Here is a 26,790-nt window from a genome sequence, read left to right as displayed (position 1 = left end):
TCTGCCCCTTCCCTGCTCGCACTCTGTCTCTCTCAAAAATAAAAATAATAAAAACATTGAAAAAATAAAAAAAAATAAAATATCTTGAACTGAGAAACTTAAACCCTTATTTTTCAAAAATTAGAAAAGGAAATCTGCAATGTCCTGCTTTATGCTGCTGTTACGCAGTAATCTAGATTGTTTTTTAAAAACTTTTATTAACTTGTGTACAGTGGATATTCTTGTGCTTTAATTAAAATACTAACTTTGGGGGTTCCTGGGTGGCTCCGTTGGTTAAGGGTCTGACTTTTTATTTCAGCTCAGGTCATGATCTCATGGTTTGTGGGTTCGAGCCCCACATTTAGCTGTGTGCTGACAGTGCAGAGCCTGCTTGGGAATCTCTTTCCCTCTCTGTCCCTTCCCAGCTCGCATCCACTCTCTCTCTCTCTCAAAATAAATAAACTTAAAAAAATAGTAAAAAAAAAAAATACTAACTTTGGAAGAAGAAAATTGCCCAAGAACGTTGTACACAGTGACATCTCCTGTCCTTTTTCAAGCTTATCAGAAGTTGGAGCTGTCTGCCATGGAGGCAGTTAATAAAATGGAGCCATCCCAGTCTGACTTGAGTAGTCAGCTCTCTCACTTCTTTATTTTATTTTATTTTATTTTATTTTATTTTATTTTATTTTATTTTATTTTATTCTATTCTATTCTATTCTATTCTATTCTATTCTATTCTATTCTATTTCATTCTATTTCATTCTATTTCATTCTATTTCATTCTATTTCATTTCATTCTATTTCATTCTATTTCATTCTATTTCATTCTATTTCATTCTATTTCATTCTATTTCATTTTATTTCATTTTATTTCATTTTATTTCATTTTATTTTATTCTATTTCATTCTATTTCATTCTATTTCATTTCATTTTATTTTATTTATTTTATTTTATTTTATTTTATTTTATTTTATTTTATTTTATTTTATTTTATTTTATTTTATTTTATTTTATTTTATTTTATTTATTTTATCTCTCTCACTTCTTAGCTCTATGATTTTCTATCTCTCTGAGCCTGTATAAGTTGGAGTGATAGCTACCTCATGGGTTGTGAAAGTTATATAAAATTGTATGGTAAAGTGTTTTGTAAACTCTAAAGCTAATGTTGTTAGTGGCTATTGGTTCTACTCCTAAGAGAAGAGCTCAAGACATAAAAATGTTTTCAGATACTATTTCATATAGAAGAGGGATAGAATTGTATTTTTGTTGAGAATAATTTCATATAACAAAATTCACTTTCTAACCATTTTAAAGTATATAATTCAGTGGTTTTTAGTACATCCACAGTGTTGGGCAGCCATTGCTGCTATTCTAGAGCATTTGCATTACCCCAAAAAGAAACCCCATATCCATTAAGCAATCACTTCCTATTTCCCCCTCCCACCAGGCCCTGGCAACCACTAATCTGTTTTCTATGTATTTGCCTATTCTGGATATTCATACAAATGGAATTATACAATATGTAGCCTTTTGTCTGGTTCCTCTCATATAGCATAATAGTTTCAAGGTTCAACAATGTTCTAGTATCAGTACTTTATTCCTTTTTATGGCCGAATAATATTCTATTGTATGGGCATGCCACATTTTGTTTATCCGTTCATCATTTGATAGACATTTGGGTTCTTTCTACCCTTTGGCTATTGTGAATAGTGTTGCTACAAGCATTCATTATAAACTTTTATTTGAACACCTGTATTCAATTCTTGGGTATGCCCCCGCAGTAGAATTGCTGGAGTAGAAGTGCAGGGTATACCCTGGAGTAGAACTATTTAACTTTTTGAGAACTGCCAAACATTTTTCCATAGCAGCTATACCATTTAACATTCTAACCCACAGTGCATTGGGTTCCAATTCCTCCACATTCTTTTCTTTTTTTTTTTTTTTAAGTGTATTTATTTATTTTGAGTGGAGGAGGAGCAGAGAGGGGGAGAGAATCCCAAGCAGACTCCACAGAGTCCAATACAGGGCTGAATCCCACAAACTGTGAGATTCGGATCTGAGCAGTTATCAAGAGTCAAGTGCTTAACTGACTGAGCCAACCAGTTTCTCCACGTTCTCACAACACTTGTTCTTTTTTCTTTTCTTTTCTTTTTTCGTTTTTATTATAGTCACCCCAGTGGGCATGAAGTAGTATCTCATTGTGGTTTGATTTGTGTTTCCCTAATGACAAATGATGTTGAGGACAATTTGATGTATTTATTGGCCACATGTACATCTGCCATGGAGAAATCTCTTTGCCTATTTTTAACTGGGTTTTTGTTTTTCCTTTTTGTCTTTTTATTATTGAGTTGTAAGAGTTCTTTTTTTTTTTTTTAATTTCTTTTTTTTTTTTTTCAACGTTTATTTTTGGGACAGAGAGAGACAGAGCATGAACGGGCAAGGGGCAGAGAGAGAGGGAGACACAGAATCGGAAACAGGCTCCAGGCTCTGAGCCATCAGCCCAGAGCCTGACGCGGGGCTCGAACTCACGGACCGCGAGATCGTGACCTGGCTGAAGTCGGACGCTTAACCGACTGCGCCACCCAGGCGCCCCTGTAATTATCCTTGTTTTTAGTGGTTGAAATAAGGTTGAGTCTCTTAGCAGGTTTGATGATTATATTACAATATTGTTATCCATATGCATTATACTTTGCATTAGATCTCTGTGGTTTTTTTACTGCTTGTTCCAAGTTTGCACCCTTAAGTCTATTTTTTTGTTTATTTTTAAGAGAGACAGAGAGGGACAGAGTGCAAGCAGGGGAGGGGCAGAGAGAAAGGGGGAGACACAGAATCTGATGCAGGCTCCAGGCTCTGAGCTGTCAGCATAGAGCCCAATATAGGGTTTGAACTCACAAACCATGAGATCATGACTTGAGCCAAAGTCGGCTGCTTAACCGACTGGCCACTAGGTGCTCCATTAAACCTATTTTTTTATTTTGTTGCTTGTGCTTTTAGTGTTATATCTAAGAATCCATTGCCAAATCCAAGATTACTAAGTAAGCTTTTATCTTTATGTGCTTTTTGAAGAGTTTTATACCTTTAGCTCTTACTTTTAGGTCTTTGGTCTCTTTTGAGTTTTTGTAAATAGTATGAGGTAAGGGTCTAACTTCATGTTTTTGCATCCAGGAAATCATACGATATTTATCATTCTAAAACTGACTTATTTCACTTAGCATTATACTCTCTAGATCCATCCATGTTGTTGCAAATGGCAGGGTCCCATTCTTTTTTTATGGTTGAGTAATATTCCTCTGTGTGTGTGTGTGTGTGTGTGTGTGTGTGTGTGTGTGTGTGTGTTTGTGTGTACACCACATCTTCTTTTTTCATCTTTTGATCAGCACTAGAGCTGCTTCCACAATGTGGCTATTGTAAATAATGCTGCAATAAACATAGTGGTGCATATACCATTTTTTTTTTAAGTTTATTTATTTTGAGAGAGAATGAGAACATGCACAAGCAGAAGAGGAGCAGAGAGGGAGAGAGAGAATCCTAAGCAGGCTTCATGTTGTCAGTGCAGACCCTGACACAGGGTTTGATCCCATGAATCGTGAGACCATGACCTGATCCAAAACCCGGAGTCAGACACTTAACTGACTGAGCCAACCTGGGTATATCTTTTTAAATTAGTGTTTTGTATTCTTTGGGTAAATACTCAGGGGTGGAATTACTGGATCATATAGTAATTCTATTTTTAACTTTTTGAGAAACTTCCGTATTGTTTTCCACAGTGGCTACACCAGTTTGCCTTCCCACCAACAGTTTGCAAGGGTTCCTTTTTCTCCACATTCTCATCAACACTTATTACTTGTTTTATGGTTGTTTTTGTACTTCCTCTCTGTTCCTTTCTTTTCTTGTTCTTTTCTCTTATGACTTGTTGGCTTTCTTTAGTGATATTCTTGGATTCCTTTCTCTTAATTTTTTGCATATCTATTATAGGTTTTTGATTTGTGGTACCATTAGGTTTATATATAACATCTTATGCATATAGCAGTCTAAGTTAAGTTGATGGTCGCTTAAGTTTCAACCCATTCTTTATTCCTCCTCCCCCCACATTTTAGGTATATGGTGTCATACTGTATATCCTTTTGTTTTGTGAATCCACTGACTGATTTTTATAGATGTATTAATTTTATTACTTTTGTGTTTCCTACTTTTCTTATTTTTTCTTATGGTCTTTCCTTTCTACTCAAAGAATCCTCTTTAACTTTTGTTGTAGGGCTGGTTTAGTGGTGATGAATTTCTTTAACTTTTGTTTGTGTAGGAAAGTCTTTATCTCTCATTTTATTCTGAATGATAGCCTCGCTAGATATTCTCATTTGCAAGGTTTTGTTTTTTTTTTTCCTTTCTTTCTTCCAGTACTATGAATATATCATGCCATTCCTTCCTGGCCTACAAAGTGTGTGCTGAAAAATCAGCTGATAGCCTTATGGGTTTCCCTTGTATGTAACTATTTTCTCTTGGTGCTTTTAAAATTCTCTCTTTATCACTACTTTTTGCTATCTTAATTGCTATGTGTCTTGGTTGTGGACCTTCTTTGCTTGGTTTTGTTGGGGGATGTCTGTGCCTCCTGTATCTGGATTTCTGTTCCTTCCCCAGGTATGGGAAATTTTCAGCTATTATTAAATAGCTGAAATAAATTTTCTGTCCCCTTTTCTGTCTCTTCTCCCTATGGGATCCCTAGAGTGAAAATGTTATTATACTTGAAGGTGTTGCTGAATTTCTTAAGTCTCTTCATTTTTTTTTTTTTCCTACTCTCCTGCTCAGCTTGATTGCTTTCCAACACTCTCTCCTCCAGGTTGCTAATACATTCTTCTGTTTCCTCTAGTCTACTATTTACTCCATCTAGTATATTTTAGTATCAGTTATTGAGTTCTTCATCTCTAATAGTTCTTTTTTTATGTTTTCTATTTTTTTGTTAAGGGTCTCACCAACCTCTCCACTCTTTCTCAAGTCCAGTGAGTATCTTTATGACCATTACTGTAAATTATCAGACATATTACTTATCTCCACTGCATTTAGCTCTTTTGCTGTGATTTTGTCTTTTTCTTTCATTTGAGACATATTCTTTGGTCTCCTCATTTTGTCTAACTCTCTGTGTCTGTTTCTGTGTGTTAGAAAAGTCAGCTATATTTCTTGATCTTGAAGAGATCAAATAGTGGCTTCATGATGAAGAGGTTCTGGAGTACCCTGCAGTGCAGTGTACCCTGTTCACCAGAACCTGTTGCTTCAGGAGTGTCTCCAGTGTATGTTGCATGCACCGCACTGTTGTGGCTAGGCCACATTTGTCTTTAGTCCAGTCATCTGCAATGGATCTCTTGGCCTGTTTGGGGCAGGGTTTGGTCTCTGTGTTAGTGGGCCAGTCTGGGGCTGCCTTTGGTTTGAGGTGAGTCAGACGAAGCATTTGCCAGAGATGTAGTAGCACCAAACTGCAGGGTGCTTTCTCTGTGCTGTCCCCTGAGAAGCTTTCATTGATAAGCGGGACCTGCAGTCAAACCAAATGTCTGCCCTCAGCCCACTGTTTAGGTTGCAGTTGGACTGGTACATATAGTTATCTTCCCCTCTCTCTGAGGCAGGAATCACTTTGGAGTGGTGCTCACACTTGTTGGGCCTGCTTGTACACTGCTGAGCTTATAGCACTACTTTGGATGGGATCCAGCCAGGGAAGTACTGGATGGGGGCATTTCCTCAGGAGAACATGAGGTGAAGTACAAGATGCCAGCAAGGCCCACATAGTTTTGCTGTGGGAGGGGACCTAGACCTGAGACCTGGCTGGAAGGCGCATGTCCACAAGAGAGCACAGGACAGGGGCCGCTGTTAGCAAGTTGAGTGAGTTTTGGCCACTGTGCTGGTTCCTGCAGGTATCTATGTGTCTAGGCTAGAGGGTGGAGGAGAGAAATGGTGCCAGCAAGCTCCTTTGTTCCTGAAGAAGTCTCCTAAAGATCCCTGCCCTCCAGCAAGTACTCTGAGATTAATAAATAAATCTCCTTCCTGTATACCACAGGTGTTTTTCAAATTGCTACTTCTGTGCTATATTTCTGCAGGGCTGTTTGTTGTGCTGTCTCTTTAAGGGCAGGGACTCGGTTTCCTATCACCCTCCTGGCTCTGGTGAGCCCTCTGATTTTTAAAGTTCCAGGTGTTAAGCCTGGCTGGTTGTAAGAACTCACGAGAGTAGGACCCTCTGATTTTCAAAACCAAATGTTACAGCGATTCATCTTCCCTATGCAGGTTCTCCATGCCTGTGGTGCTTGGTGTGAGGATCTGTTTCTCTCCCCACTCTGGGCTCCCTGTGTCTGTTCATCCCAATGGATAATCCCATAGGTCCATTTAGCTCCCTACCTTGTCTCCACCCTTCCTACCCTGTTCAGTGTGGCCTCTTTCTCTACATGTAGCTCTGGAGAGTCCATTCTGCCAGTCTTTGGATCATTCTGGGTTATTTACACTGATAAGGGTTTTATGTAGTTGTATCTGTGGGATGAGGTGAGCTTGGGATCTTTCTATTCCATCTTCCCTGGAAGTCTCAGCACCACACTTTTGATTACTATAGCAACCTGGTAAGTTCTGAAATTGGGAAGTGTGAGTCCTCTTAATTTGTTCTTTTTCCAGATTGTTTTGATTATTGTGTCCCTTGAAATTTCTTATTAATTTTTAAGATGAATTTTGCCATTTCTGCAAAAAGGGAGTTGTGATTTTGATAAGGATTGCAACTGAATCTGTAGATTACTTTGGGGAGTATTGCCATTTGTGACTATGAATTGTCTTTTTATGTATTTAGATCCTCCTTAATTTCATTGTTTTGTGGTTTCCAACATAAAAGTTTTGTACCTCCTTTGTTAAATGTATTCCTAATATTTTGTTTTGGATACTATTGTGATTGGAATTTTCTTAATTTTCTTTTTGTATTCATTGTTAATATATGGAAATATAGCTGGCTGTTGTGTGTTGATTTTGTGTCTTGTAACTTGGCTGAATTTGTTTATTAATTTTAATAGTTTTTTTGTGGATTTGTTAGGATTTTCTATATATGACTTCTTTTCCAGTTGGATTTTTTTTTTTCTTATCTTGCTTAATTGCTCTGGATAGAACTCCAGTACAATGTTGAATAGCAGTGGTGAAATGGGCATCCTTCTCTTTTTCCTGATCTTAGAGGGAAAGGTGTTTTTTTTTTAATTAATGTTTATTTATTTATTTTGAGAGAGTGAAAGAGAAAGCATGTGTGCATGAGCAGGGGAGGGGCATAGAGAGTGAGAGAGAGAATCCCAAACAGGCTTCGCCCTGTCAGGCGTAGTGAACCATGAAATCATGACCTGAACCAAAATCAAGAGTTGGATACTTAACTGAGCCACCCAGGTGCCCTTCAGAGGGAAAGCTTTTAGTCCTTAATCTTTAAATGTGTGAGCTGTGGGTATTTCGTAAGTGCCCTTTCTCATAATGAGTAAGTTCCCTTCTGTTTCTAGTTTGAGTGTTTTTATCATGAATGAGTGTTGGATTTCTCAGATCCTTTTTCTACATCAGTTGAGAGGATCATGTGGTGCATTCTTGGTATAAATCCCACTTGGTCATGGTGTATAATCCTTTTCATATGCTGCAGCATTCAGTTTGCTAGTTATTTTGTTAAGAATTGTTATCTCTATCTTCATGAGGGATGTTAGTTTGTAGTTTTATTGTCATGTGTGTGTCCCTTCATGTGTTTGTCTTCCTTTGATATCAAGGTAATGCTGGCCTCATAGGATGAGTTAGGAAGTGTTACCTTCTTTTGCTTTTTGAACAATAGAATTTTGGTGTAGTTTAAAATGCCTTGAAGTGGGAGTCAGGTGATGTAAGATCTATTTCTAATGCTGTTGTTAATTAGCACTGGACCATGGGCACATTACTCTAAGCCTCTGTTTCCTCATGCCCGTGTTTCATCTTTAAATTTTTTTTTTTTTCAATGTTTATTTATTTTTGGGACAGAGAGAGACAGAGCATGAACGGGGGAGGGGCAGAGAGAGAGGGAGACAGAATCGGAAACAGGCTCCAGGCTCTGAGCCATCAGCCCAGAGCCTGACGCGGGGCTCGAACTCACGGACCGCGAGATCGTGACCTGGCTGAAGTCGGACGCTTAACCGACTGCGCCACCCAGGCGCCCCCCGTGTTTCATCTTTAAAGTGAGTAGTTAAGAGTACATGATTGCTAAAGTCTTCTCAAGCTTTAACATATTTTTCTGTTGTTATTTTATGTAATTCCAAAGGCCCAGATTAAAGCTATGTAATGAGTTTTTAGGAATGTAGGTATCAGCTAAATATTATTTAAAATTTTTCAGTGCACCTGGGTGGCTCAGTTGGTTAAGGGTCTGACTCTTATTAGTTCAGGTCTTGATCTCAGGGTCATGAATTCAAGTTCTGTATTAGGCTCCACTTTGGGTGTGGAGCCTACTTAAAAAAAAAATTTTTTTTTCCAGCAGTGGGAACTGTTCCACAGTAAAATGAACTGTCTTAGGAATGATTTTCCTACCACAAGCAGCTGTATGGGCTTTTTTTGTTGTTTTGTTTTGTTTTTTGTTTTTTTAATTTTTTTTAGAAGGTGGTAAGAGTGCACGCGAGTTGGGAGAGGGGTAGAGGGAGAGAAAATCTTTTTTTTTTTTTTTTTAATTTTTTTAAACTTTTTTTAATTTTCTTTTTTTTTTTTAACGTTTCATTTATTTTTGAGACAGGGAGAGACAGAGCATGAACAGGGGAGGGTCAGAGAGAGGGAGACACAGAATCTGAAACAGGCTCCAGGCTCTGAGCTGGCAGCACAGAGCCCGACGTGGGGCTCGAACTCACGGACCTTGAGATCATGACCTGAGCCGAAATCGGCCGCTTAACCGACTGAGCCACCCAGGTGCCCCAAACTTTTTTTTTTTTTTAACTCATTTTTGAGAGACAGAGTGCAAGCAGGGGAGGGGCAGAGAGGGAGACACAGAATCCGAAGCAGGTTCCAGGCTCTGAGCTGTCAGCACAGAGCCCGATGCAGGGCTTGAACCCACGAACTTTGAGATCATGACCTGAGCCGAAGTCGGCTGCTTAACTGACTGAGCCACCCAGGTGCCCCGAGAGAGAAAATCTTAAGCAAGCACCGTGCTGAGCCCTACATGGGACTCAATCCCACAACCCTAGGATTGTGATCTGAGCTGAAATCAAGAGTTGTACGCTCAACCAACTAAGCCTCCCAGGTGTCCCACAGGCTGTGTTTTGGGAGGGTTTAGACAACCTCCTGTCAGGGATGTTGAGTAAGGGATTTTTGTGATTTTATTTTTCTTTTTATGGAGTAGCTGACTGGGCTTCTTTTAAGTTTTCCCTCTCAGCTATCTAATTATCAAATTAGATATCTAATTTGATAATTATCTAAATAATTAGGGGCCTCATAGGATGATAAGAGGTAGAGATCTCCCTATCTAATTATCAAAAAAGATGAAGGCTTGTTTTGTTCTTAGAGGATAAAACCAAGCTGTCTAGAGGCAGGGTGAGGTTTTGTTCTGTTTTTATTTTGGTTTTGTTCTGATTATAAATGTTATACGTGTTATAAAAAATCCAAACAATCTATACGTGACATAGAAATCGAAAGTGTCCAAAGAGAACTGCTATTAACACTTTGTTGTGTTTATAGATTTTTTCTATGCATATGATGTTTATGACATCCATTAGGTTCTGCAATATTTTCACCTAATACTGTCTCTCAAATACCTATCTATATTAGCATGTCATCCACTTAAATTAGTAATGCATGGTATTCTTTTTTTTTTTTTTAAGACAGGCAATTAAAAAAAAATTTTTTTATGTTTATTTTTGAGAGAGCGAGAAAGACAGCATGAGCAGGGGAGGAGCAGAGAGAGACAAAGACAGAGAATCTGAAGCAGGCTCCAGGCTCCGAGCTGTCAGCACAGAGCCCAATGTGGGGCTTCAACTTGTGAGCCACGAGATAATGACCTGAGCCAAAGTCGGGCACTCAACCAACTGAGCTACCCAGGCTGATAGTATTCTTTTAAATAGATTTTTTTTTAATGTTTATTTATTGTTGAGAGAGAGAGCGCCAGTGGAGGAGGGGCAGAGAGAGAGGGGAACAGAGAATCTGAAGTGGTCTGTGCACTGACAGTAGTGAGCCCGATGTGGGGCGTGAACTCACAAACTGTGAGATCATGACCTGAGCCAAAGTCTGGAGCTCAACCGACTGAACCACCCAGGTAGCCCTCTTTTAAATAGATTTTTAAAAAAATTTTAACCTACCTCTGCTGATAGACACCTTTTAATTAAGTTTATCACAGTTACAACAGTTCACTTATTACATACACATTTTATCTTACATATATAATCTTACATATGTATCTTACATATATAACAATATACATGATAAACTTTTTACATATATAATATGCATAGCTGTGTAAGCATTTCTGAAAATGAATTCCTAGAAATGGAATTGCCTAGTCAAAAGATAGACACATTTTAATTATTAATGGATCTTGTCGAATTGCCTTCCCAAATAGTTATAGCAATTTACAGTCCCACCAACAGAAGTTAATGGTGCTGTTACCCAGTATTAAAGAGAATATAGGGAATCATCAGTATTTTTAATAATCTTTGTCAATCTAATAGGGTAAAAATATCTAATCATTTCTTTATTAGTGAGGTTGAGTGTTTTTTTCTTACTAGTCATTTGGTTTCTTCTATCAATTGTTCATATTATTGACTAGTTTTTATATTTGATATTTCAATTACCTTAAAATTTTTATTGAAGTATGGTTGATACAGAATGTTATATTATTTTCAGGTGTTCAACATAGTCATTCGACAGTTGCATACATTACACAGTGCTTATCATGATAAGTATATTTAGTAAGTGTCACCATACAACATTATTACAATCTTATTAACTGTATTCCCTGTGTTGTACTTTTATTTATTTATTTATAAATGTTTATTTTGAGAGAGAGAGAGAGAGAGAGTGCAAGTGGGGGAGGGGCAGAGAGAGGGAGACAGTGAATCCCAAGGAGGCTCCACCCTGTCAGCACAGAGCCTGATGTGGGGCTTGATTTCACAAACTGTGAAATCACGACCCTAGCCGAAAGCAGGAGTCAGTCGCTTAACTGACTGAGCTACCCAGGTGCCTCTAAGTTTATTTATATATTTTGAGAGAGAGAAAGAGAGACAGAGCATGTGTGCAAGATGGGGAGGAGCAGAAAGAGGGAGAGGGAGAGGGAGAGAGAGGGAGGGAGGGAGGGAGGGAGGAAGGGAGGGGGAGAGAGAGAGAGAGAGAGAGAGAGAGAGAGAGAGAGAGAGAGAGAGAGAGAGAGAGAATGAGAGAGAATGAGAATCCTAACCAGGCTCCGTGTTGTCATCAGAGAGCCTGACATGGAGCTCAGTCCCAGGAACTGTGAGATCATGACCTTAGCAAAATCGAGAGTTGCCCCATTAAACGACTGAGCCACCCAGGTGCCCCTGTTCTACTTTTCAATCTCCTGACTTATTTATTTTATAACTGAAAGTTTGTACCTGTTAATCCCCTTCATCTATCTTACCCATCCCCCTATTCTTCTTTCCTCTGGCAACCACCAGTTTATTCTCTGTATTTATTATTTATGAGTCTCTTTCTTTTTTGTTTGTTCATTTGTTGTGTTTGTTTTTTAGATTCCACATGTAAGTGAAATTATATGGTATTTGTCTTTCTCTGTCTGACTTATTTCACTAAGCATGATACCCTCAAGGTCCATCCATGTTGTCACAAATGGTAAGGGTTCATTATTTTTGAATGGCTGCATAATATTAAACACACACCACACAGTGCATCTCCTTTATTCATTTGTCTATCACTGGACACTTAAGTTGCTTCCATATCTTAACTGCTGTGAATAGTGCTGCAATAAACTTAGATGTTGCACATATCTTTTCAAATTACTGGTTTCTTTTTTAGGGGGTGGGTGGGTGAGAAACCAATAGTGGAATCACTGGGTCATGTGGTATTTCTATTTTAAATTATTTTAGGACCCTCCACACTGTTTTCCACAGTGGCTGCACCTAGTTACAGTGCACTAGGCTTCCCTTTTTTTTTTTTTTTTTTCACATTCCTTGTTATTTCTTTTTGATACTAGCCATTCTGACTGTGTGAGGTGATATCTCACTTTGGTTTTGATTTGCATTTCCTGATGACTAGTGATGTTGAACATCTTTTCATGTACTTGTTGGCCATCTGTGTGTCTTCTTGGGAAAAATGTCTGTTTGGGTCTTCTGCCCATTTTTTTTTTTTTAATTTTTTTTTCAACGTTTATTTTTGGGACAGAAGAGACAGAGCATGAACGGGGGAGGGGCAGAGAGAGAGGGAGACACAGAATCGGAAGCAGGCTCCAGGCTCTGAGCCATCAGCCCAGAGCCCGACGCGGGGCTCGAACCCACGGACTGCGAGATCCTGACCTGAGCTGAAGTCGGATGCTTAACTGACTGAGCCACCCAGGCGCCCCTCTTCTGCCCATTTTTAATCAGATTACTTTATTCTCCCCCTCCCCCTCCCCCTCCCCGTCCTCCTCTGTGTTGAGCTGTATACGTTCTTTATATATCTTGGGTATTAACCCCTTATCAGATATATCATTTGCAAATATCTTCTCCCATATGATAAGTTGCCTTTTCATTTTGTTGATGGTTTCCTTTGCTGTGTAAAACCTTTTTATTTTGTTGTAGCCCAAATAGTTTATTTTTGCTCTTGCTTCCTTGCCTGAGGAGACATATCTAGAAAAATGTTGCTAAAGCTGATGTCTAAGAGATTACTATCTATGTTTTGTTTTTGGTTTTGTTTTTTTTTTAGGAGTATTATGGCTTTCAGGTCTCACATTTAGGTCCTTAGTAATTAGAAAAACACGTGTTAAAACAGCAGTGAGATATCACTGTACACCTATTAGATTGGCTAAAAACTAGAAAGCTGGATATGTCCAACTATTGGCAGGTATCAGAGACTTTAGGAACTTTTGTGTGTTCTTTATAGGTCTGAAGACTAGGGCAGGCATCATGGAGAGCACTGTGGCACTATTCAGTCAGCTGGAATATATACCTACCTGTGGCATAGCCTCAAGGGACACGTGAGAAGGGGTTCATTTAAATGTTAATTATGGCAGTTAATTGAAGAGTTGAAGGCAATCTGGGTATATGTGTCTGAATAAAAAGGTAAAATGTGGTGGATCCAAATCATGATGCTGCCTTGCAGCACATAAGATTTACCCATAAGGGCTTGTGGATCTTAAAAGCAGAGTACTGAGTGGAAAATGTAACAAACAGAAACAAATTTATTAGTGCCAGCTAATAAATCAAAAGACATGCACAAAAAATAGTTTGTAAGAACAAAAAAATATACATGTTAAACACATTAGAATGTTTGTGGGACGAAGAATGGGAATAAAAAAGAATCAAAACAACTCCCCAGAGAATGTTGTGTAAAGGAGAGGGACGTAGAAACATGAACTGTTTGAGCTTAGCTGTCAGAGCTTTAAAAAAAAAAAAAAAAAAAAAAAGGTTCTTATGGCATGTTGAGGAATGATGGAATTAATTGATAAGTCTCTGTTTCTCTCAAATGAATGAAATATTCTGTTCTTCACTGGTGCTAGTTGGCAGCCCACCCTTTCAGTGGGCACACATGACCATGGAGTGGAAAAACACTAGCTCTGTTCTCCTAGACCAGGTCTCTCAATAGGGAAATTATTCACATTTTGGGCCAGATGATTCTTTATTTTGTGGGGGACTGTGATGTGCATTGTAGGATGTTTAGCAGCATGCCTGGCCTCTACCTACTAGATGCGACTGGCATTTCCTCCCCCAGTAATGACAACCAAAAATGTCTCCAGACTTTGCCAAATGTCACCTGGGGAGGAAATTCACCCCTTATGAGAAGCGCTGTCCTAGAGCAGCTTGGATGTTGCCAGTCATTAGGCTGATTATGAGCAAGTATGCCAATCGACTGGTTTCACTGTGAAAAGTATCAAACATCTCCTTGTAACTTAGGAGTTCAAGTCCATCCTTTAAGTTAAAAGAAGAAAAACTTCGTCAAAATTACCTGCTATTTGGGAACAAAAGGTCCTACTGTTCTCTGTATTTCAATGTCAGAGTGTTCTTTTCTATAACAGCAGCAGTAGTAATACTACCTTAAGCTACGTATAGTTTCAATTTGTTGGTATTTTAAAAAATACTTTTCTCATCTGATATCTCATTGGAACCTCATGACAGCTTTATATGATAGTGAGGACAGGGATATATCTCCCTTTTTCAGATTAGTAAACCAGAGGGTAAAATCCTGAAGAGATTTGCCAGGAGCACATAACCATTAAATTGGGGAGCTGGATATAAAACCAAAATCTTATTCTTGGTTAAGCACTCTTTTCATGAGAGCACTCAGCCAATTTTTGAAGTTTCTCAAAAACTTCAGCAAATTGTCAGTTTCTGCCATGGTCATTTCTGTTTTTAACTCCCTTGATTTTTCCTTGATTTTTCCCTTTTGCCCAAATCCATCCTTCCCCATCCCCTTTACTGGCTACATCATATTGCCTCCTCAGCCTTTCCAGCGTTTTATCACAAACTCATAAGTGAATGGTACCAGGGAGGCAGGACTTGGGAGACAGAAGATCGGGACTGGAAATCTAGCCCAGGCCCAGCTTGCTTTTTGGCTTCTCTCTAGCTCAGTTTTTATCATCTGTTCAGAGTCTAATATTACTTAGTCCTTAGCTCCCTCAGGGAGGTCAGGGGAAGGAGTAAGTTTATGCCTGGAAAAGTATCTATCCTATTTTTAAAGATCTCCAAGGAGAAGCTTTCATCATCTCTGTTACTAAACACAGTATCTTTTCAAACTCCTATCCCCTGAGCTGCTATTCCCTCCTGGGATGGAGGAGTGGCAAAATCTCCTACGTAGAAATCTTTAAAGTACTATAGATTTGGGGCGCCTGGGTAGCTCAGTCCGTTGAGCATCCAACTTCGGCTCAGGTCATGATCTTGCTCAGGTCATGATCAGCTTTGTGAGTTCGGGCCACACGTCAGGCTCTGTGCTGACAGCTCGGAGCCTGCAGCCTGCTTCGAATTTTGTGTCTCCCTCTCTTTCTGTCCCTCCCCTGCTCATACTCTGCCTCTCTCTGTCTCTCAAAAGTAAATGTTAAAAATTTTTTTAAAGTACTATAGATTTTTATCAGACCAACACATTAAGAGGGTGAATACAATGTGGCTAGAGAATGTGGACTAAGATGGGGAAGGGTGGTGCTAATCCGCTTTCTATGAGAAGGAAAAACTTTCCTTCTCCGACTGTAATAAAAACTTCCTAAGTGTGATGCATACATCAGCTTTCTCTGAGCCTTGCCTACTCTTTAGGCTCATTTCTCACACCTCCCTCAAACATTAGTTGTATTTTCTCAAATATACCACGTTTCCTTATCTTGGAACACTCATCATGATGCCTTTCTCTACTTACACCTACTAGGCCATTAGGACAGAGATCCAAGGTTGCTTTCTTCAGGAAGACTTCCTTGGTTCCCCAATGTTGAGTGAAAGCTTCTCCTCTACTTTCTTGGCCACCAGGGCTTAATGCATTATAGCACTTATCATACTGCATTATAATTGGTTTTTTCTCCTCAGTAGATTTAAGTTCTTGAGGAAGTTTTGTTTTTTATCTCTGGATTCTGCGGTCCTTACTTAGCATGGTGTACAGCAAGTGCTCAGTAAGTGTTAAATTACTGCTTGACTGACTCTTGGTGGGAGAGAAGACGACTTGGGGGAAAAGATGAAATTTTAGTTATTAGAAGAGTAGTTGTAAGAAATAGGAAGTAGGGCGGGCGCCTGGGTGGCTCAGTTGGTTAGGCGTTGATCTTAGCTCAGGTCTTGATCTCAGGGTTATGAGTTCAGGCCCTGTGTTGGACTCTGCCCTGTTTGTGAAACCTACTGAAAGAAAGAAAGAAAGGAAGGAAGGAAGGAAGGAAGGAAGGAAGGAAGGAAGGAAGGAAGGAAGAGGGAGGGAGGGAGGGAGGGAGGGAGGGAGGGAGGAAAGAGGAAGTAAATGTACTGCGTGGCACTCTAAAGGACAAGAGTTGGACCCAGAGGCAGAAGGTACACAAAGGCAGATTTTTCAGGTTGGCATCAGGGAAGAACTATCTAGTACATCTATTAGCAATGGAATGGTCTGCCTCATGTGGTAAGGTTGACTGTGCCAGGGCTGTGGTAGGAGGCAATTGCCAACTAAGTTTCTGCCCTGTAGAGTATTCTAGCAATGTGTGGAGTCATAATTGATCACAGAACTACACTGAATATTTGAGCTTACTGGGCCTCTGGACAGTCTTCAGATAACTGAAAGTAATAGCTGTGCCTTCCTGTAGTTCCCCAGGCCTGTTATCCTAGGCTTTCAGCTGGTCTTTATGTAATTTGGTTTCTAGACCAAATCCTGGCTGCTCCCTTATGGCCACTTTTCTTTGTCGTATTCTTTGTACATTGTGGTCTCAAGACCTAATCCCAGGGCCCTAAGGATGCTTTGACAGAGCAGAGAACAGTAGAGTTGCTTGCTGCCTCGTTCATTCTGGACATACTCCTAGTTAAAAAGCGTAAGGTTGCCTTGGCTTTTTTGGCAGCAGCCCTTTTGGCATATATTCCCTGGCAATTTGTGGTCACCTGAAACCCCTAGATCTGTTCCACATGAACCGCTATTAAGCCATTCCTTTTCCATCCTATACTTGGTAGTTGGTTCAGTTTCATTATATGGTTTTTGTTCTTCATTTTGACTTATTAGCCCTTAGAATCTTAGAGCTAGAAGAACTCTAGAAACAAGCTTTATTCATTTTGGACCTTGCTTGTTTCTTCCATGTTCACTATCTTGTTCTTCCCAGCTCTTAAACGTTATGCTGTCCACAGTTTGGTAAGCAGGTCCTCTGCATTTTCATCCAAATCATTCATGAAAGTATTGATCAGAGCTGTGAAGCATATCCCAGACACCTTCCTCTGGTTGACCTCTCTCCATTTATCAGCATTTTTTTCATGCTGATTGTTCTGTTAGCTGTGAGTCTCGTGCTTTGCTCTACTAGCTGGCTATGTAGTTTTCAATTCATCCTTTATATTCCTTTTCAGCCAAGCATGGTAGGTAATCACTACCCCCACAACATAAGGAAATACAGACGTGATAAGAATCCTGAAAGCCAAAAGCACCACGCATGAGAAGATTGGAAAGGCAGCTGGTGACCAGGGGAGGATTGATCTGGGAGCTCTTTTCTGATTTTTCATGAATTATAGCTTCTGAGATGAAAAAAATCTAAAAGTCCATTTAAATATCATCTAGCTCTTTTTTTTTTTTTTTAATTTACATCCAAATTAGTTAGCATATAGTGCAACAATGATTTCAGGAGTAAATTCCTTCGTGCCCCTTACTCATTTAGCCCATTCCCCCCTCCTGCACCCCCTCCTGTAACCCTCTGTTTGTTCTCCATATTTATGAGTCTCTTCTGTTTTGTCCCCCTCCCTGTTTTTATATTATTTTTGTTTCCCTTCCCTTATGTTCATCTGTTTTGTCTCTTAAAGTCCTCATATGAGTGAAGTCATATGATTTTTGTCTTTCTCTGACTAATTTCACTTAGCATAATACTCTCCAGTTCCATGCACGTAGTTGCAAATGGCAAGATTTCATTCTTTTGGATTGCCGAGTAATACTCTAGTGTGTGTGTGTGTGTGTGTGTGTGTGTGTGTGTGTGTATACACACACCACATTTTCTTTATCCATTCATCCATCAATGGACATTTGGGCTTTTTCCATACTTGGGCTATTGTTAATAGCGCTGCTGTAAACATGGGGGTGCATGTGCCGCTTCGAAACAGCACACCTGTATCCCTTGGATAAATGCCTAGTAGTGCAATTGCTGGATCGTAGGGTAGTTCTGTTTTTAGTTTTTTGAGGAACCTCCATATTGTTTTCTAGAGTGGCTGTACCAGCTTGCCTTCCCAAAATATCATCTAGCTCTTATTGTTAGCATTTAACATCAGCATTTCAACTGTATAGCCTTGTGGAGAGATAGGTGAGATAGAGCTATTCTTATTTTCCAGATTGGAGAAGCTGGGATTGTCCCTCAGTAAATGTTTGCAGAATGGATCAATGAATAGGTTTCAGTTTAGTCTTCACTTCAGTTTTGTATTTGTAGACTCAGGGAAAGAAAAGTAAATGGCTTTCAGTTTTCCCCTCCAGCTGGTCAAATCCAAGCCCCTTCAGAACTAGACAAGAGCTCTGCCTCTTCCAGGCAGTCTTCCTGATGGCTCTTGCCCACAGTGCTACATCTTTCCTCTGAACTCTCATGTTAGTAATTGATGCTTTGCTGATTGTGCTTGATGGCTGCTCAATTCATGTATTTGTCTCATTATCCCAAATCCTGGAAGAGAAATTAGGGGCAAAAGCTTTCCATTACTTCGTGCACTTGAACAAATGATTTAACCTAATGTGTCTGTGTAAAGTATTGCCAGCAGGTGGCACCAGAGTCCCTGACAGTGTTCTAAAAATCTTGGGTAACTCCATCATTTACATATTGCCAAGCTGCCACTAAAAATGCCTTCCTTAATGAAGAAGCTTCAGTTTACTTATTAAATTAAGCAAAATGCTAATAAATACTATAGTAGAAATCAACTAGGCAAAATCGTAACCTAACAGTTTTGTCATGGGAGGCTATTCTGTTTACTCAGCTGCTTTGCTTTGCCGCTTATCAGGTACTGCTGTCTAGGCCCTGAACAGAATCTGGCTTTTCAGGCTTCCCAGAGAGTGTCCAGGTACCTGAAAGTAGCCTCAAATCCTTGGTTTATGTTTTTAGATAATTTATTTTTCCTGGAAAGGAAAATTAAGAATTATAAAGAAATTGCTATGACCCTACCACTTGTTTTCCCCCTGGAGGTTTTGGTGATTTTTAAAATATTGTTTATTGCAGTATATAAGTTGACACATACTTTACATCAGTTTCAGGTTGTACAGCATAGTGATTCCACAAGTCTATATGTTACGCTATGCTCGCTACAAGTGTGAGCGTAGTATCCATCTATCACCATACAACACTATTACAATACCGTTGACTATATTCCATATGGTGTACCTTTTATCCCTGTGACTTACTCATTCCATAATTGGAATTCTGTATCTCCTACTTGCCTTCATCCATTTGCCCATCCCCCTATCTCCTTCCCCCCTGGCAGTCTTCAATTGGTTCTCTCTGTTTGAGTCAGTTTCTGCTTTTTGTTTGTTCATTTGTTTTGTTGGGTTTTTTTTTTTTTTGATTCTATATATAAGTGAAATCATATGGTATTTGTCTTTCTGTGTTTGAGTTCGCTTAGCATAATACCCTCTAGGTGTATCCATGTTGTCACAAATGGCAAGATCCCCCCTCCCCCATTTTTTTTGTTTTTGTGTTTTTGTTTTTTTTGAGAGAGACAGCACGAGCAGTAGAGGGAGATAGAATCTTAAGCAGGCTCCATGCCCAGCTCACAGGCCGACTCAGGGCTCAGTTGCAAGACTCTGAGATTATGATCTGAGCCGAAATCAAGAGTCAGAAGCTTAACCACCTGAGCCACCCAGGTGCCCCAAGATCTCCCTTTTTATGGCTGAATAATATTCCATTGTGTATATGTATGTAAATGTATATATGTATATATATACACACACATATCTATATAGATATAGATATAGATATAGATATAGATATAGATATAGATATAGATATAGATATAGATATAAAGATATGTATACACCACATCTTCTTTATCCATTCTTCTACCAGTGAACACTTGGGTTACTTCCATATCTTGGCTACTGTAAGTACTCCTGCACTAAACATAGGGGTGCAGATATCTTTTCAGATTAGTGTTTTGGGTTTTTTTGGGTAAATATCTAGGAGTGGAATTACTGGTATTTCTATTTTGAATTTTTTGAGGAACCTCCATCCTGTTTTTAACAGTGGCTGCACCAATTTATATTCCACCAACAGTGTAAGAGGGTTCTTTTTCCTTTTCTTTTCTATTTTTTTTGGGGGGGGGGAGCAAGTGAGTGAGGGGCAGAGAGGGAGAGAGAGAGAGGGGTGGGGCTTACCCGAAGCAGGGCTCAGGCTCACCCGATGCGTGACTCAAACTCACGAACCATGAGATCATGACCTGAGCCAAAGTCAGATGCTTAACCGACTGAGCTACCCAGGCGCCTCCTCTTCTTTCTTTCTCTCTTTCTTTAATTTATTTAAATGTTTATTTATTTATTTTGAGAGAGGGGGAGTGGCAGAGAGAGTGAGAGACAGAGAGAGAGAGTGAGAGAGTTAGTCCCAAGCAGGCTCTGTGCTGTGCTGTCAGCGCAGAGCATGAAGCAGGGCTCAAACTCACAAACTGTGAGATCATGACCTGAGCCAAAACCAAGAGTCTGATGCTTAACTGACTGAGCCACCCAGGTGCCCCTTCTGTCCATTTCTAATCAGATTGTTTTTTTGCTGTTGAGTTGTATAAGTGCTTTGTATATTTTGAATATTAGCCCCTTATCAGATATATCATTTGCAAATTCCCTCTCCCTTTCAGTAGGTTGCCTTTTCATTTTATTGATGGTTTTATTTGCTGTACAGAAGTTTTCTATTTTGATGTAGTCTAAATAGTTTAATTTTGCTTTTGTTTCTCTTGGCTGACGAGACATATGTAGAAACACATTTCTGAGGTTGATGTCAGAGAAGTTACTGTCTGTGTTTTCTTTTAGGAGGTTTATGGTTTCAATTCTCACATGTAGGTCTTTAATCCATTTTGAGTTTATTTTTGTGTATGGTATAAGAAAATGGTCCAATTTCATTCATTCTTTTGCATGTAAGCTGTCCAGTTTTCCCAGCACCAATTTTTTTCATATTTCTTTATTTAAAAAAATTTTTTTAATGTTTATTTCTGAGAGAGACAGAGACAGAGTGTGAGCAGGGGAGGGCAGAGAGAGAGGGAGGCACAGAATCTGAGGCAAGCTCTAGGCTCTGAGCTGTCAGCACAGAGTCTGACACGGGGCTTGAACTCACAAACTGTGAGATCATGACCTGAGCCGAAGTCTGATGCTTAACCAACTGAGCCACCCAGGCACCTCCCCCCAGCTTTTTTTTTTTTTTTTTTAATTTACATCCAAGTTAGTTAGCATATAGTGCAATAATGATTTCAGGAGTAGAATCCAGTGATTCATCCCCTATGTGTTAACACCGAGTGCTCATCCCAACAAGTGCCCTCCTTAATGACCCTTGCCCATTTAGCCCATCCCCCACCCCACAACCTGTTTGTTCTCTATAAGAGTCTCTTATGTTTTGTCCCCCTCCCTGTTTTTATATTATTTTTGCTTCCCTTATGTTCATCTGTTTTCTATCTTAAATTCCACACATGAGTGAAGTTACACGATATTTGTCTTTCTCTAATTTCACTTAGCATAATACACTCTAGTTCCATCCATGTTGTTGCAAAAGGCAAGATTTCATTCTTTTTGATTGCTGAGTAGTACTCCATTGTATGTATATACCACATTTTCTTTATCCATTCATCTGTCGATTGGCATTTGGGCTCTTTCCATACTTTGGCTATTGTCAGTAGTGCTGCTATAAACATTGGGGTGCATGTGCCCCTTCAAAACAGCACACCTGTATCCTTTGGATACCCAGCACCAAATATTGAAAAGACTGTCTTTACCCCATTGAATATTCTTGCCTTCTTTGTCATAGATTAATTGACTATACAAGCATGGGTTTATTTCTGTACTCTTTCTTTTGTTCTGTTGATTTATGTGTCTGCTGTGCTTGCTTCAGGAGCACATATACTGAAATTGGAACAATTTGTATGTTTGTTTTTGTGCCACTACCATACTGTTTTGATTAATGTAGCTTTATAGTATATCTTGAAACCTGGGATTGTGAAGCCTCCAGCTTTGTTTTTCTTTCTCAAGATTGCTTTGGCTATTTGGTGTCTTTGCAATTCCATACAAATTTTATTTTGGCTGTTTGGTGTCTTTGCATTCTAGTTTTGTGAAAAATGCTATTGGTGTTTTGGTACAGATTATGTTGAATCTGTAGATTGCTTTGGTTGGTATGGACATTTTAACAATATTCTTCTAATCTATGAGCATGGAATATTTTTCCATTTGTGTTGTCTTCAGTTTGTTTCATCAGTGTCTTATAGTTTTCATAGTACAGGTATTTCACCTCCTTAATTAAATTTATTCCTAGGTATTTTATTCTTTTGGTGCAATTGTAAATGGAATTTTTTCTTATTTTCTCTTTCTTCTTCATTACTAGTATATAGAAAGGCAGCAGATTTCTGTATATTTAATTTTTATCCTGAAACTTTACTGAATTCATATATTACTTCTAACAGTTTTTTATGTATACTATCATGTCATCTACAAATAGTGTTGGTTTAACTTCTTCCTTACCAATCTAGATGCCTTCTATTTCTTTTTCTTGTCTGATAGCTATGGCTAGGACTTCAAGTACTATGTTGAATAAAAGTAGCAAGAGTGGATATTCTTGTCGTGTTCCTGATCTTAGAGAAAAAGCTTTTGTTTTTTCACCATTGAGTATGATGTTGGCTGTGGGTTTGTCATATATGGCCTTTACTATGTTGAGGTATGTTTTCTGTATCCCTACTTTGTTGAGTTTTTATCATGAATAGATATTGAATTTTGTCACATGCTTTTTCTGCATCTATTGAGATGATCCTATGATTTTTATCCTTTATTTTGTTAATGTTGAATATGATTTGTGAATATTTAATCATCCTTGTATCCCCAGAATAAGTCCCACCAGATCATGGTGCACTGTCCTTTGGTCGTTGAATGTGGTTGCTAATATTTTGTTGAGTTTTTACATCTGTGTGCATTCAGGATATTGGCCTATAGGTGGGTTTTTTTTGTTTGTTTGGTGGAGGTTTTTTTGTTTGGTTGGTTGGTTGGTTGGTTGGTTGGTTGGTTGGTTGGTTTTTGTAGCATCTTTGTATGGTTTTGGTATCAAGGTAATGCTGGCCTCATAGAGAAGCTTTCTTTCCTTTTCTTATCTTTCAAATAGTTTGAGGAAGATAGGTATTAACTTGTCTTTAAATGGTAGAATTTACCTGTGAAGCCATCTGGTCCTTGGTTTTTGTTTTATGGTAGGTTTTTGATTACTGATTCAATTTCATTACTAGTAATTGGTCTCAGATTTTCTGTTTGTGCTAGGTTCAATATGGGATTATTGTATGTTTCTAGGAGTTTATCCAGTTTTTCTAGGTTGTCCAGTTTTTTTGGTATATAATTTTTTTGTAGTGATCTCTTAAGTTCTTTGTATTTCTGTGGTGTCGGTTGTTATTTTTTTTTTTGTTTCTGATTTTATTTGGGTCCTTTTTTTTTTTCTTGATGTTTCTGGCTAAAGATTTATTCAAACAACCAGCTCTTGTTTCATTGATCTTTTCTATTGTTTGTTTGTTTCTTTTGTCTCTCTCTCATTATAATCCTACCACTTTCAATATGTTGATTATTTTCGTTGCCAACTGCAGTCTTTGCTCCCTTATGACAGTTGACTTTATGCAGTTTTGATAATGTGAAGCCATAATAAGAGCTCTCATTTACTGAATGCTTACTATGAATTATGCACTCTACTTGTTTTTTTTATATAAGAGCTATTATATATTGAATACTTACATTGTATTTATTACATTACCTATATTAAATGCTTACTTTGTTGGGCCTTGTTCCAAGAACTTTCCATGAATTAATTCACTTAACCTATACAATCTTTTGAGAGTAGATGCTGTTAATCCCATTTTACAGTTCAGAAAACTGAGACTTATCAGGGTTAAGTGACTTGCCTAAGGTAATACAGTAAATAGCTGTATTGAGATTCATATCTAGATCTCTTTAATGCTAAAATCTCTGGTCATTTCAGTGTATTATTCTACCTTGTTTTTCATTCTTTTTTATTTATTTTTTATTTTTTTAAGTTTTTTTTTAATGTTTATTTATTCTTAAGAGAGAGAGAGAGACAGACAAACCATGAGCAGGGGAGGGGCAGAGAGAGAAGAGACACAGAATCTGAAGCAGGGTCCAGGCTCTGAGCTGTCAGCACAGAGCCCATCGCGGGGCTCAAACTCACAAACCATGAGATCATGACCTGAGCCAAAGTCGGACACTTAACCAACTGAACCACCTGGGCACCCCTCGTTCTTTTTTTTTTTTTTTTTTTTTTTTAATTTTTTAATGTTTATTTTTGAGAGAGACAGAGACAGAGTGTGCAAGTGGGGGAGGGGCAGAGAGAAGGGAGATAACAGAATCCAAAGCAGGCTCCAGGCTCTGAGCTTTCAGCACAGAGCCTGAAGCAGGGCTTGAACTTGGGAATGACGAGATCATGACCTGAGCCCATCTCATGCTTAACTGACTGAGTCACCCAGGTGCCCATGTTTAGTCATTCTTTAATGGTTTCTATTTGAACTTTAAAAAAATTTTTTTAATGTTTATTTTTGAGAGAGACAAAGAGAGAGCACAAGTGGGGGAGGGACAGAGAAATAGGGAGAGACAGAATTTGAAGCAGGCTCCAGGCTTCCAGCTGTCAGTACAGAGCCCAATGCAGGGCTCGAATTCACGAACTATAAGATCATGACCTGAGCTGAAATTGGACGATCAACCGACTGAGCCACCCAGGCACCCCTCTATTTGAACTTCTAAAAAGCATCTAAAGATTAATAGAATCATTAATCAAAGGTTTGATTTATATTTTTCTCTTGCTGCTAGACTATTAGCTCCTTGAGAACAGGGACTAAGGGTCATGTTTATTTCTGCATTTCTCTTTCCATTAAATGCAAACTAAATTCTTGATGTACTTACTGAACGCTGCCTTCGCTCTCCCAGGAAATCTGAGATACAAGGCTGCTTAACAGAAGAACCTTAGCATGTTAGAACTTGAAGGGGTTTGAAAAATCAAGTCAAGCCTTTCCCTCAAGGAGGAAGAACTTTCCTGGGTGACCCAGTGAGTTGGAGGCAGACAGAATTAGAATCTAGGTCTTTTGGGGTTCTTCTGGGCCATCTGGTTTAAAGGGCCTAACCCTGTCCCTAAATTGCTCCCTCTCTCTGTTTCTTCCTTCTTCCTTTTCTTTCCTTTTTCCTTTCTCTCTTTTGTTCATGATGTGAGATGAGTAGCTTTACACCCTTATAGCTTTAAGCCTAAGAGTTACAAAGCAAGGCAATATTTTTTCATTTCTTTTACACTGATGCCTAGACTTATTCCTGATTATGCCTTTGTTCAATCCAGAATAGTAGGGTAGTGGGGATTTGACTGCCTAAGGATGTTGGGTGTTACCCTGTATGTAGGGGACCATTAGAGGGTTGTAAGCAAGGGAATGACATGTTCAAGACTATATATTAGAGAGACACTTGGGTGGCTCAGTCACTTAAGCGTCTGACTCTTGATCTCAGCTCAGGTCTTGATCTCAGAGTCGTGAGTTCAGGCCCCACGTTGGGCCATGCACTGGGTGTGAAGCGTACTTAAAAAAGAAAGAAAGAGAGAGTGGGAGGGAGAGAAAAAGAAAGAAAGGGAGGGAGGGAGGAAGGAAGAAGAGAGAGAAAGAAAAGGAAAGAGAAGAAAAGAAAAGAAAGACTGTATGTTAGAATTACCATTCCAGACTCCTGGAAACGGTAGATTGGAGAGGGAGACACTGAATGCAGGGAGATTGAATAAAGAGGTCATTGCAGTGAGGCAGGCAAGGGCTGGCAAGGGCTGGCAAGAGCTGGCAAGGGCTCACCTGGAAAGGAAAGAATATATACAACAGTTAGGTGAGGGATGAAAGGGAGGTGTCAGGCATGGTCCTAGGTTTCTAAATTGGATCACTAAGAGGTGCCTCTGTCCAAATTTGGAAATCTAGGAGAGGATCAGGCTGAAATGGACTCGTGGATAGAGCTACAGAGGGAGCTGGCTAGAGCTGAAGTGCTTGTGTTTGTGTTTCAGATGGTGACCCTCTTTCAGATGTGGGTTGTTCCCCTCTATTTCACAGTGAAGCTGCACTGGTGGAGGTTCCTAGTGATCTGGATCTTGTTCTCTGCTGTCACAGCTTTTGTCACCTTCCGAGCCACCCGAAAACCTCTAGTACAGACAACCCCAAGGTGAGAGATTAGGTAGTGGGGAAGAGGAGCTAGGTTTCCTGAAGCTAATGGGTTGGAATGCATTGGGGTTGGAATGGGTTTAGATTGAAAAAATTGTAACTTTTATTTGCCAAGATTACTTGGCATGGGGTTCCACCAAAACAAGCTGATTGGGAGAACTATCCCCCCTTCACAGATTAAAAATCATAAAATATTTCCCTGTAGCTTACCTTAGAGTTTATATCAAGGTTTATTTATATTAAAAGCAACCAAAATAAGTAAGCAAATTCTGGTGATCATTGTCTCATTTTAAATGTTTTTGTGTGTGTGTGTGAACCCTTCTCTAATCTCTAAATTAGATTTTCTATTGTATTCTTTTATAGGCCCTGTAGTTTTCCAACATAGAACTTATCACAAAATATTGAGTGTCTATCTCCCCCACTAAACTATAATTGTGAGATCAGGAACCACATGTATTTTGGTTGTCACTGTATATCCAGGCCCTACCACAGGGCCTGGCACATAGGAGCCTACTCTGTAAATTTTTGTTGAATGAATGAATCTCAGCAAATGTGCAATTTTTCAACGAATAATACTTCCTTCTTGGGTCACAAAGCAGCCCCTGCCTGTATTATTCTTTGCATTTTATCCAAATGCGTTTCTAGTTTGATCCTCCCAACCAGCTTGTGAGGTCA

General features: G+C 39.1%; 1 protein-coding gene across 1 annotated transcript in view; it reads left to right on the top strand.

Moving 5' to 3' along the window:
* The window catches only part of RNF121 (ring finger protein 121), an 80,474-nt gene that overhangs the window by 34,667 nt on the left and 19,017 nt on the right, over positions 1–26,790 (top strand). Inside the window, exon 4 of the mRNA XM_047070933.1 lies at positions 25,962–26,116. Coding sequence (XP_046926889.1) covers positions 25,962–26,116 — 155 coding nt within the window. The remainder of the gene's footprint in view (positions 1–25,961; positions 26,117–26,790) is intronic.

Source organism: Lynx rufus, unplaced genomic scaffold, assembly GCF_022079265.1.
Source record: "Lynx rufus isolate CCGP_SWC_20201006 ecotype Redwood Valley unplaced genomic scaffold, mLynRuf1.p SCAF_9, whole genome shotgun sequence".
NCBI classification, from domain to species: Eukaryota; Metazoa; Chordata; class Mammalia; order Carnivora; family Felidae; genus Lynx; species Lynx rufus.
The sequence above is the reverse complement of the archived record's forward strand: the minus strand, read 5'-3'. Positions and strand labels throughout refer to the sequence as shown.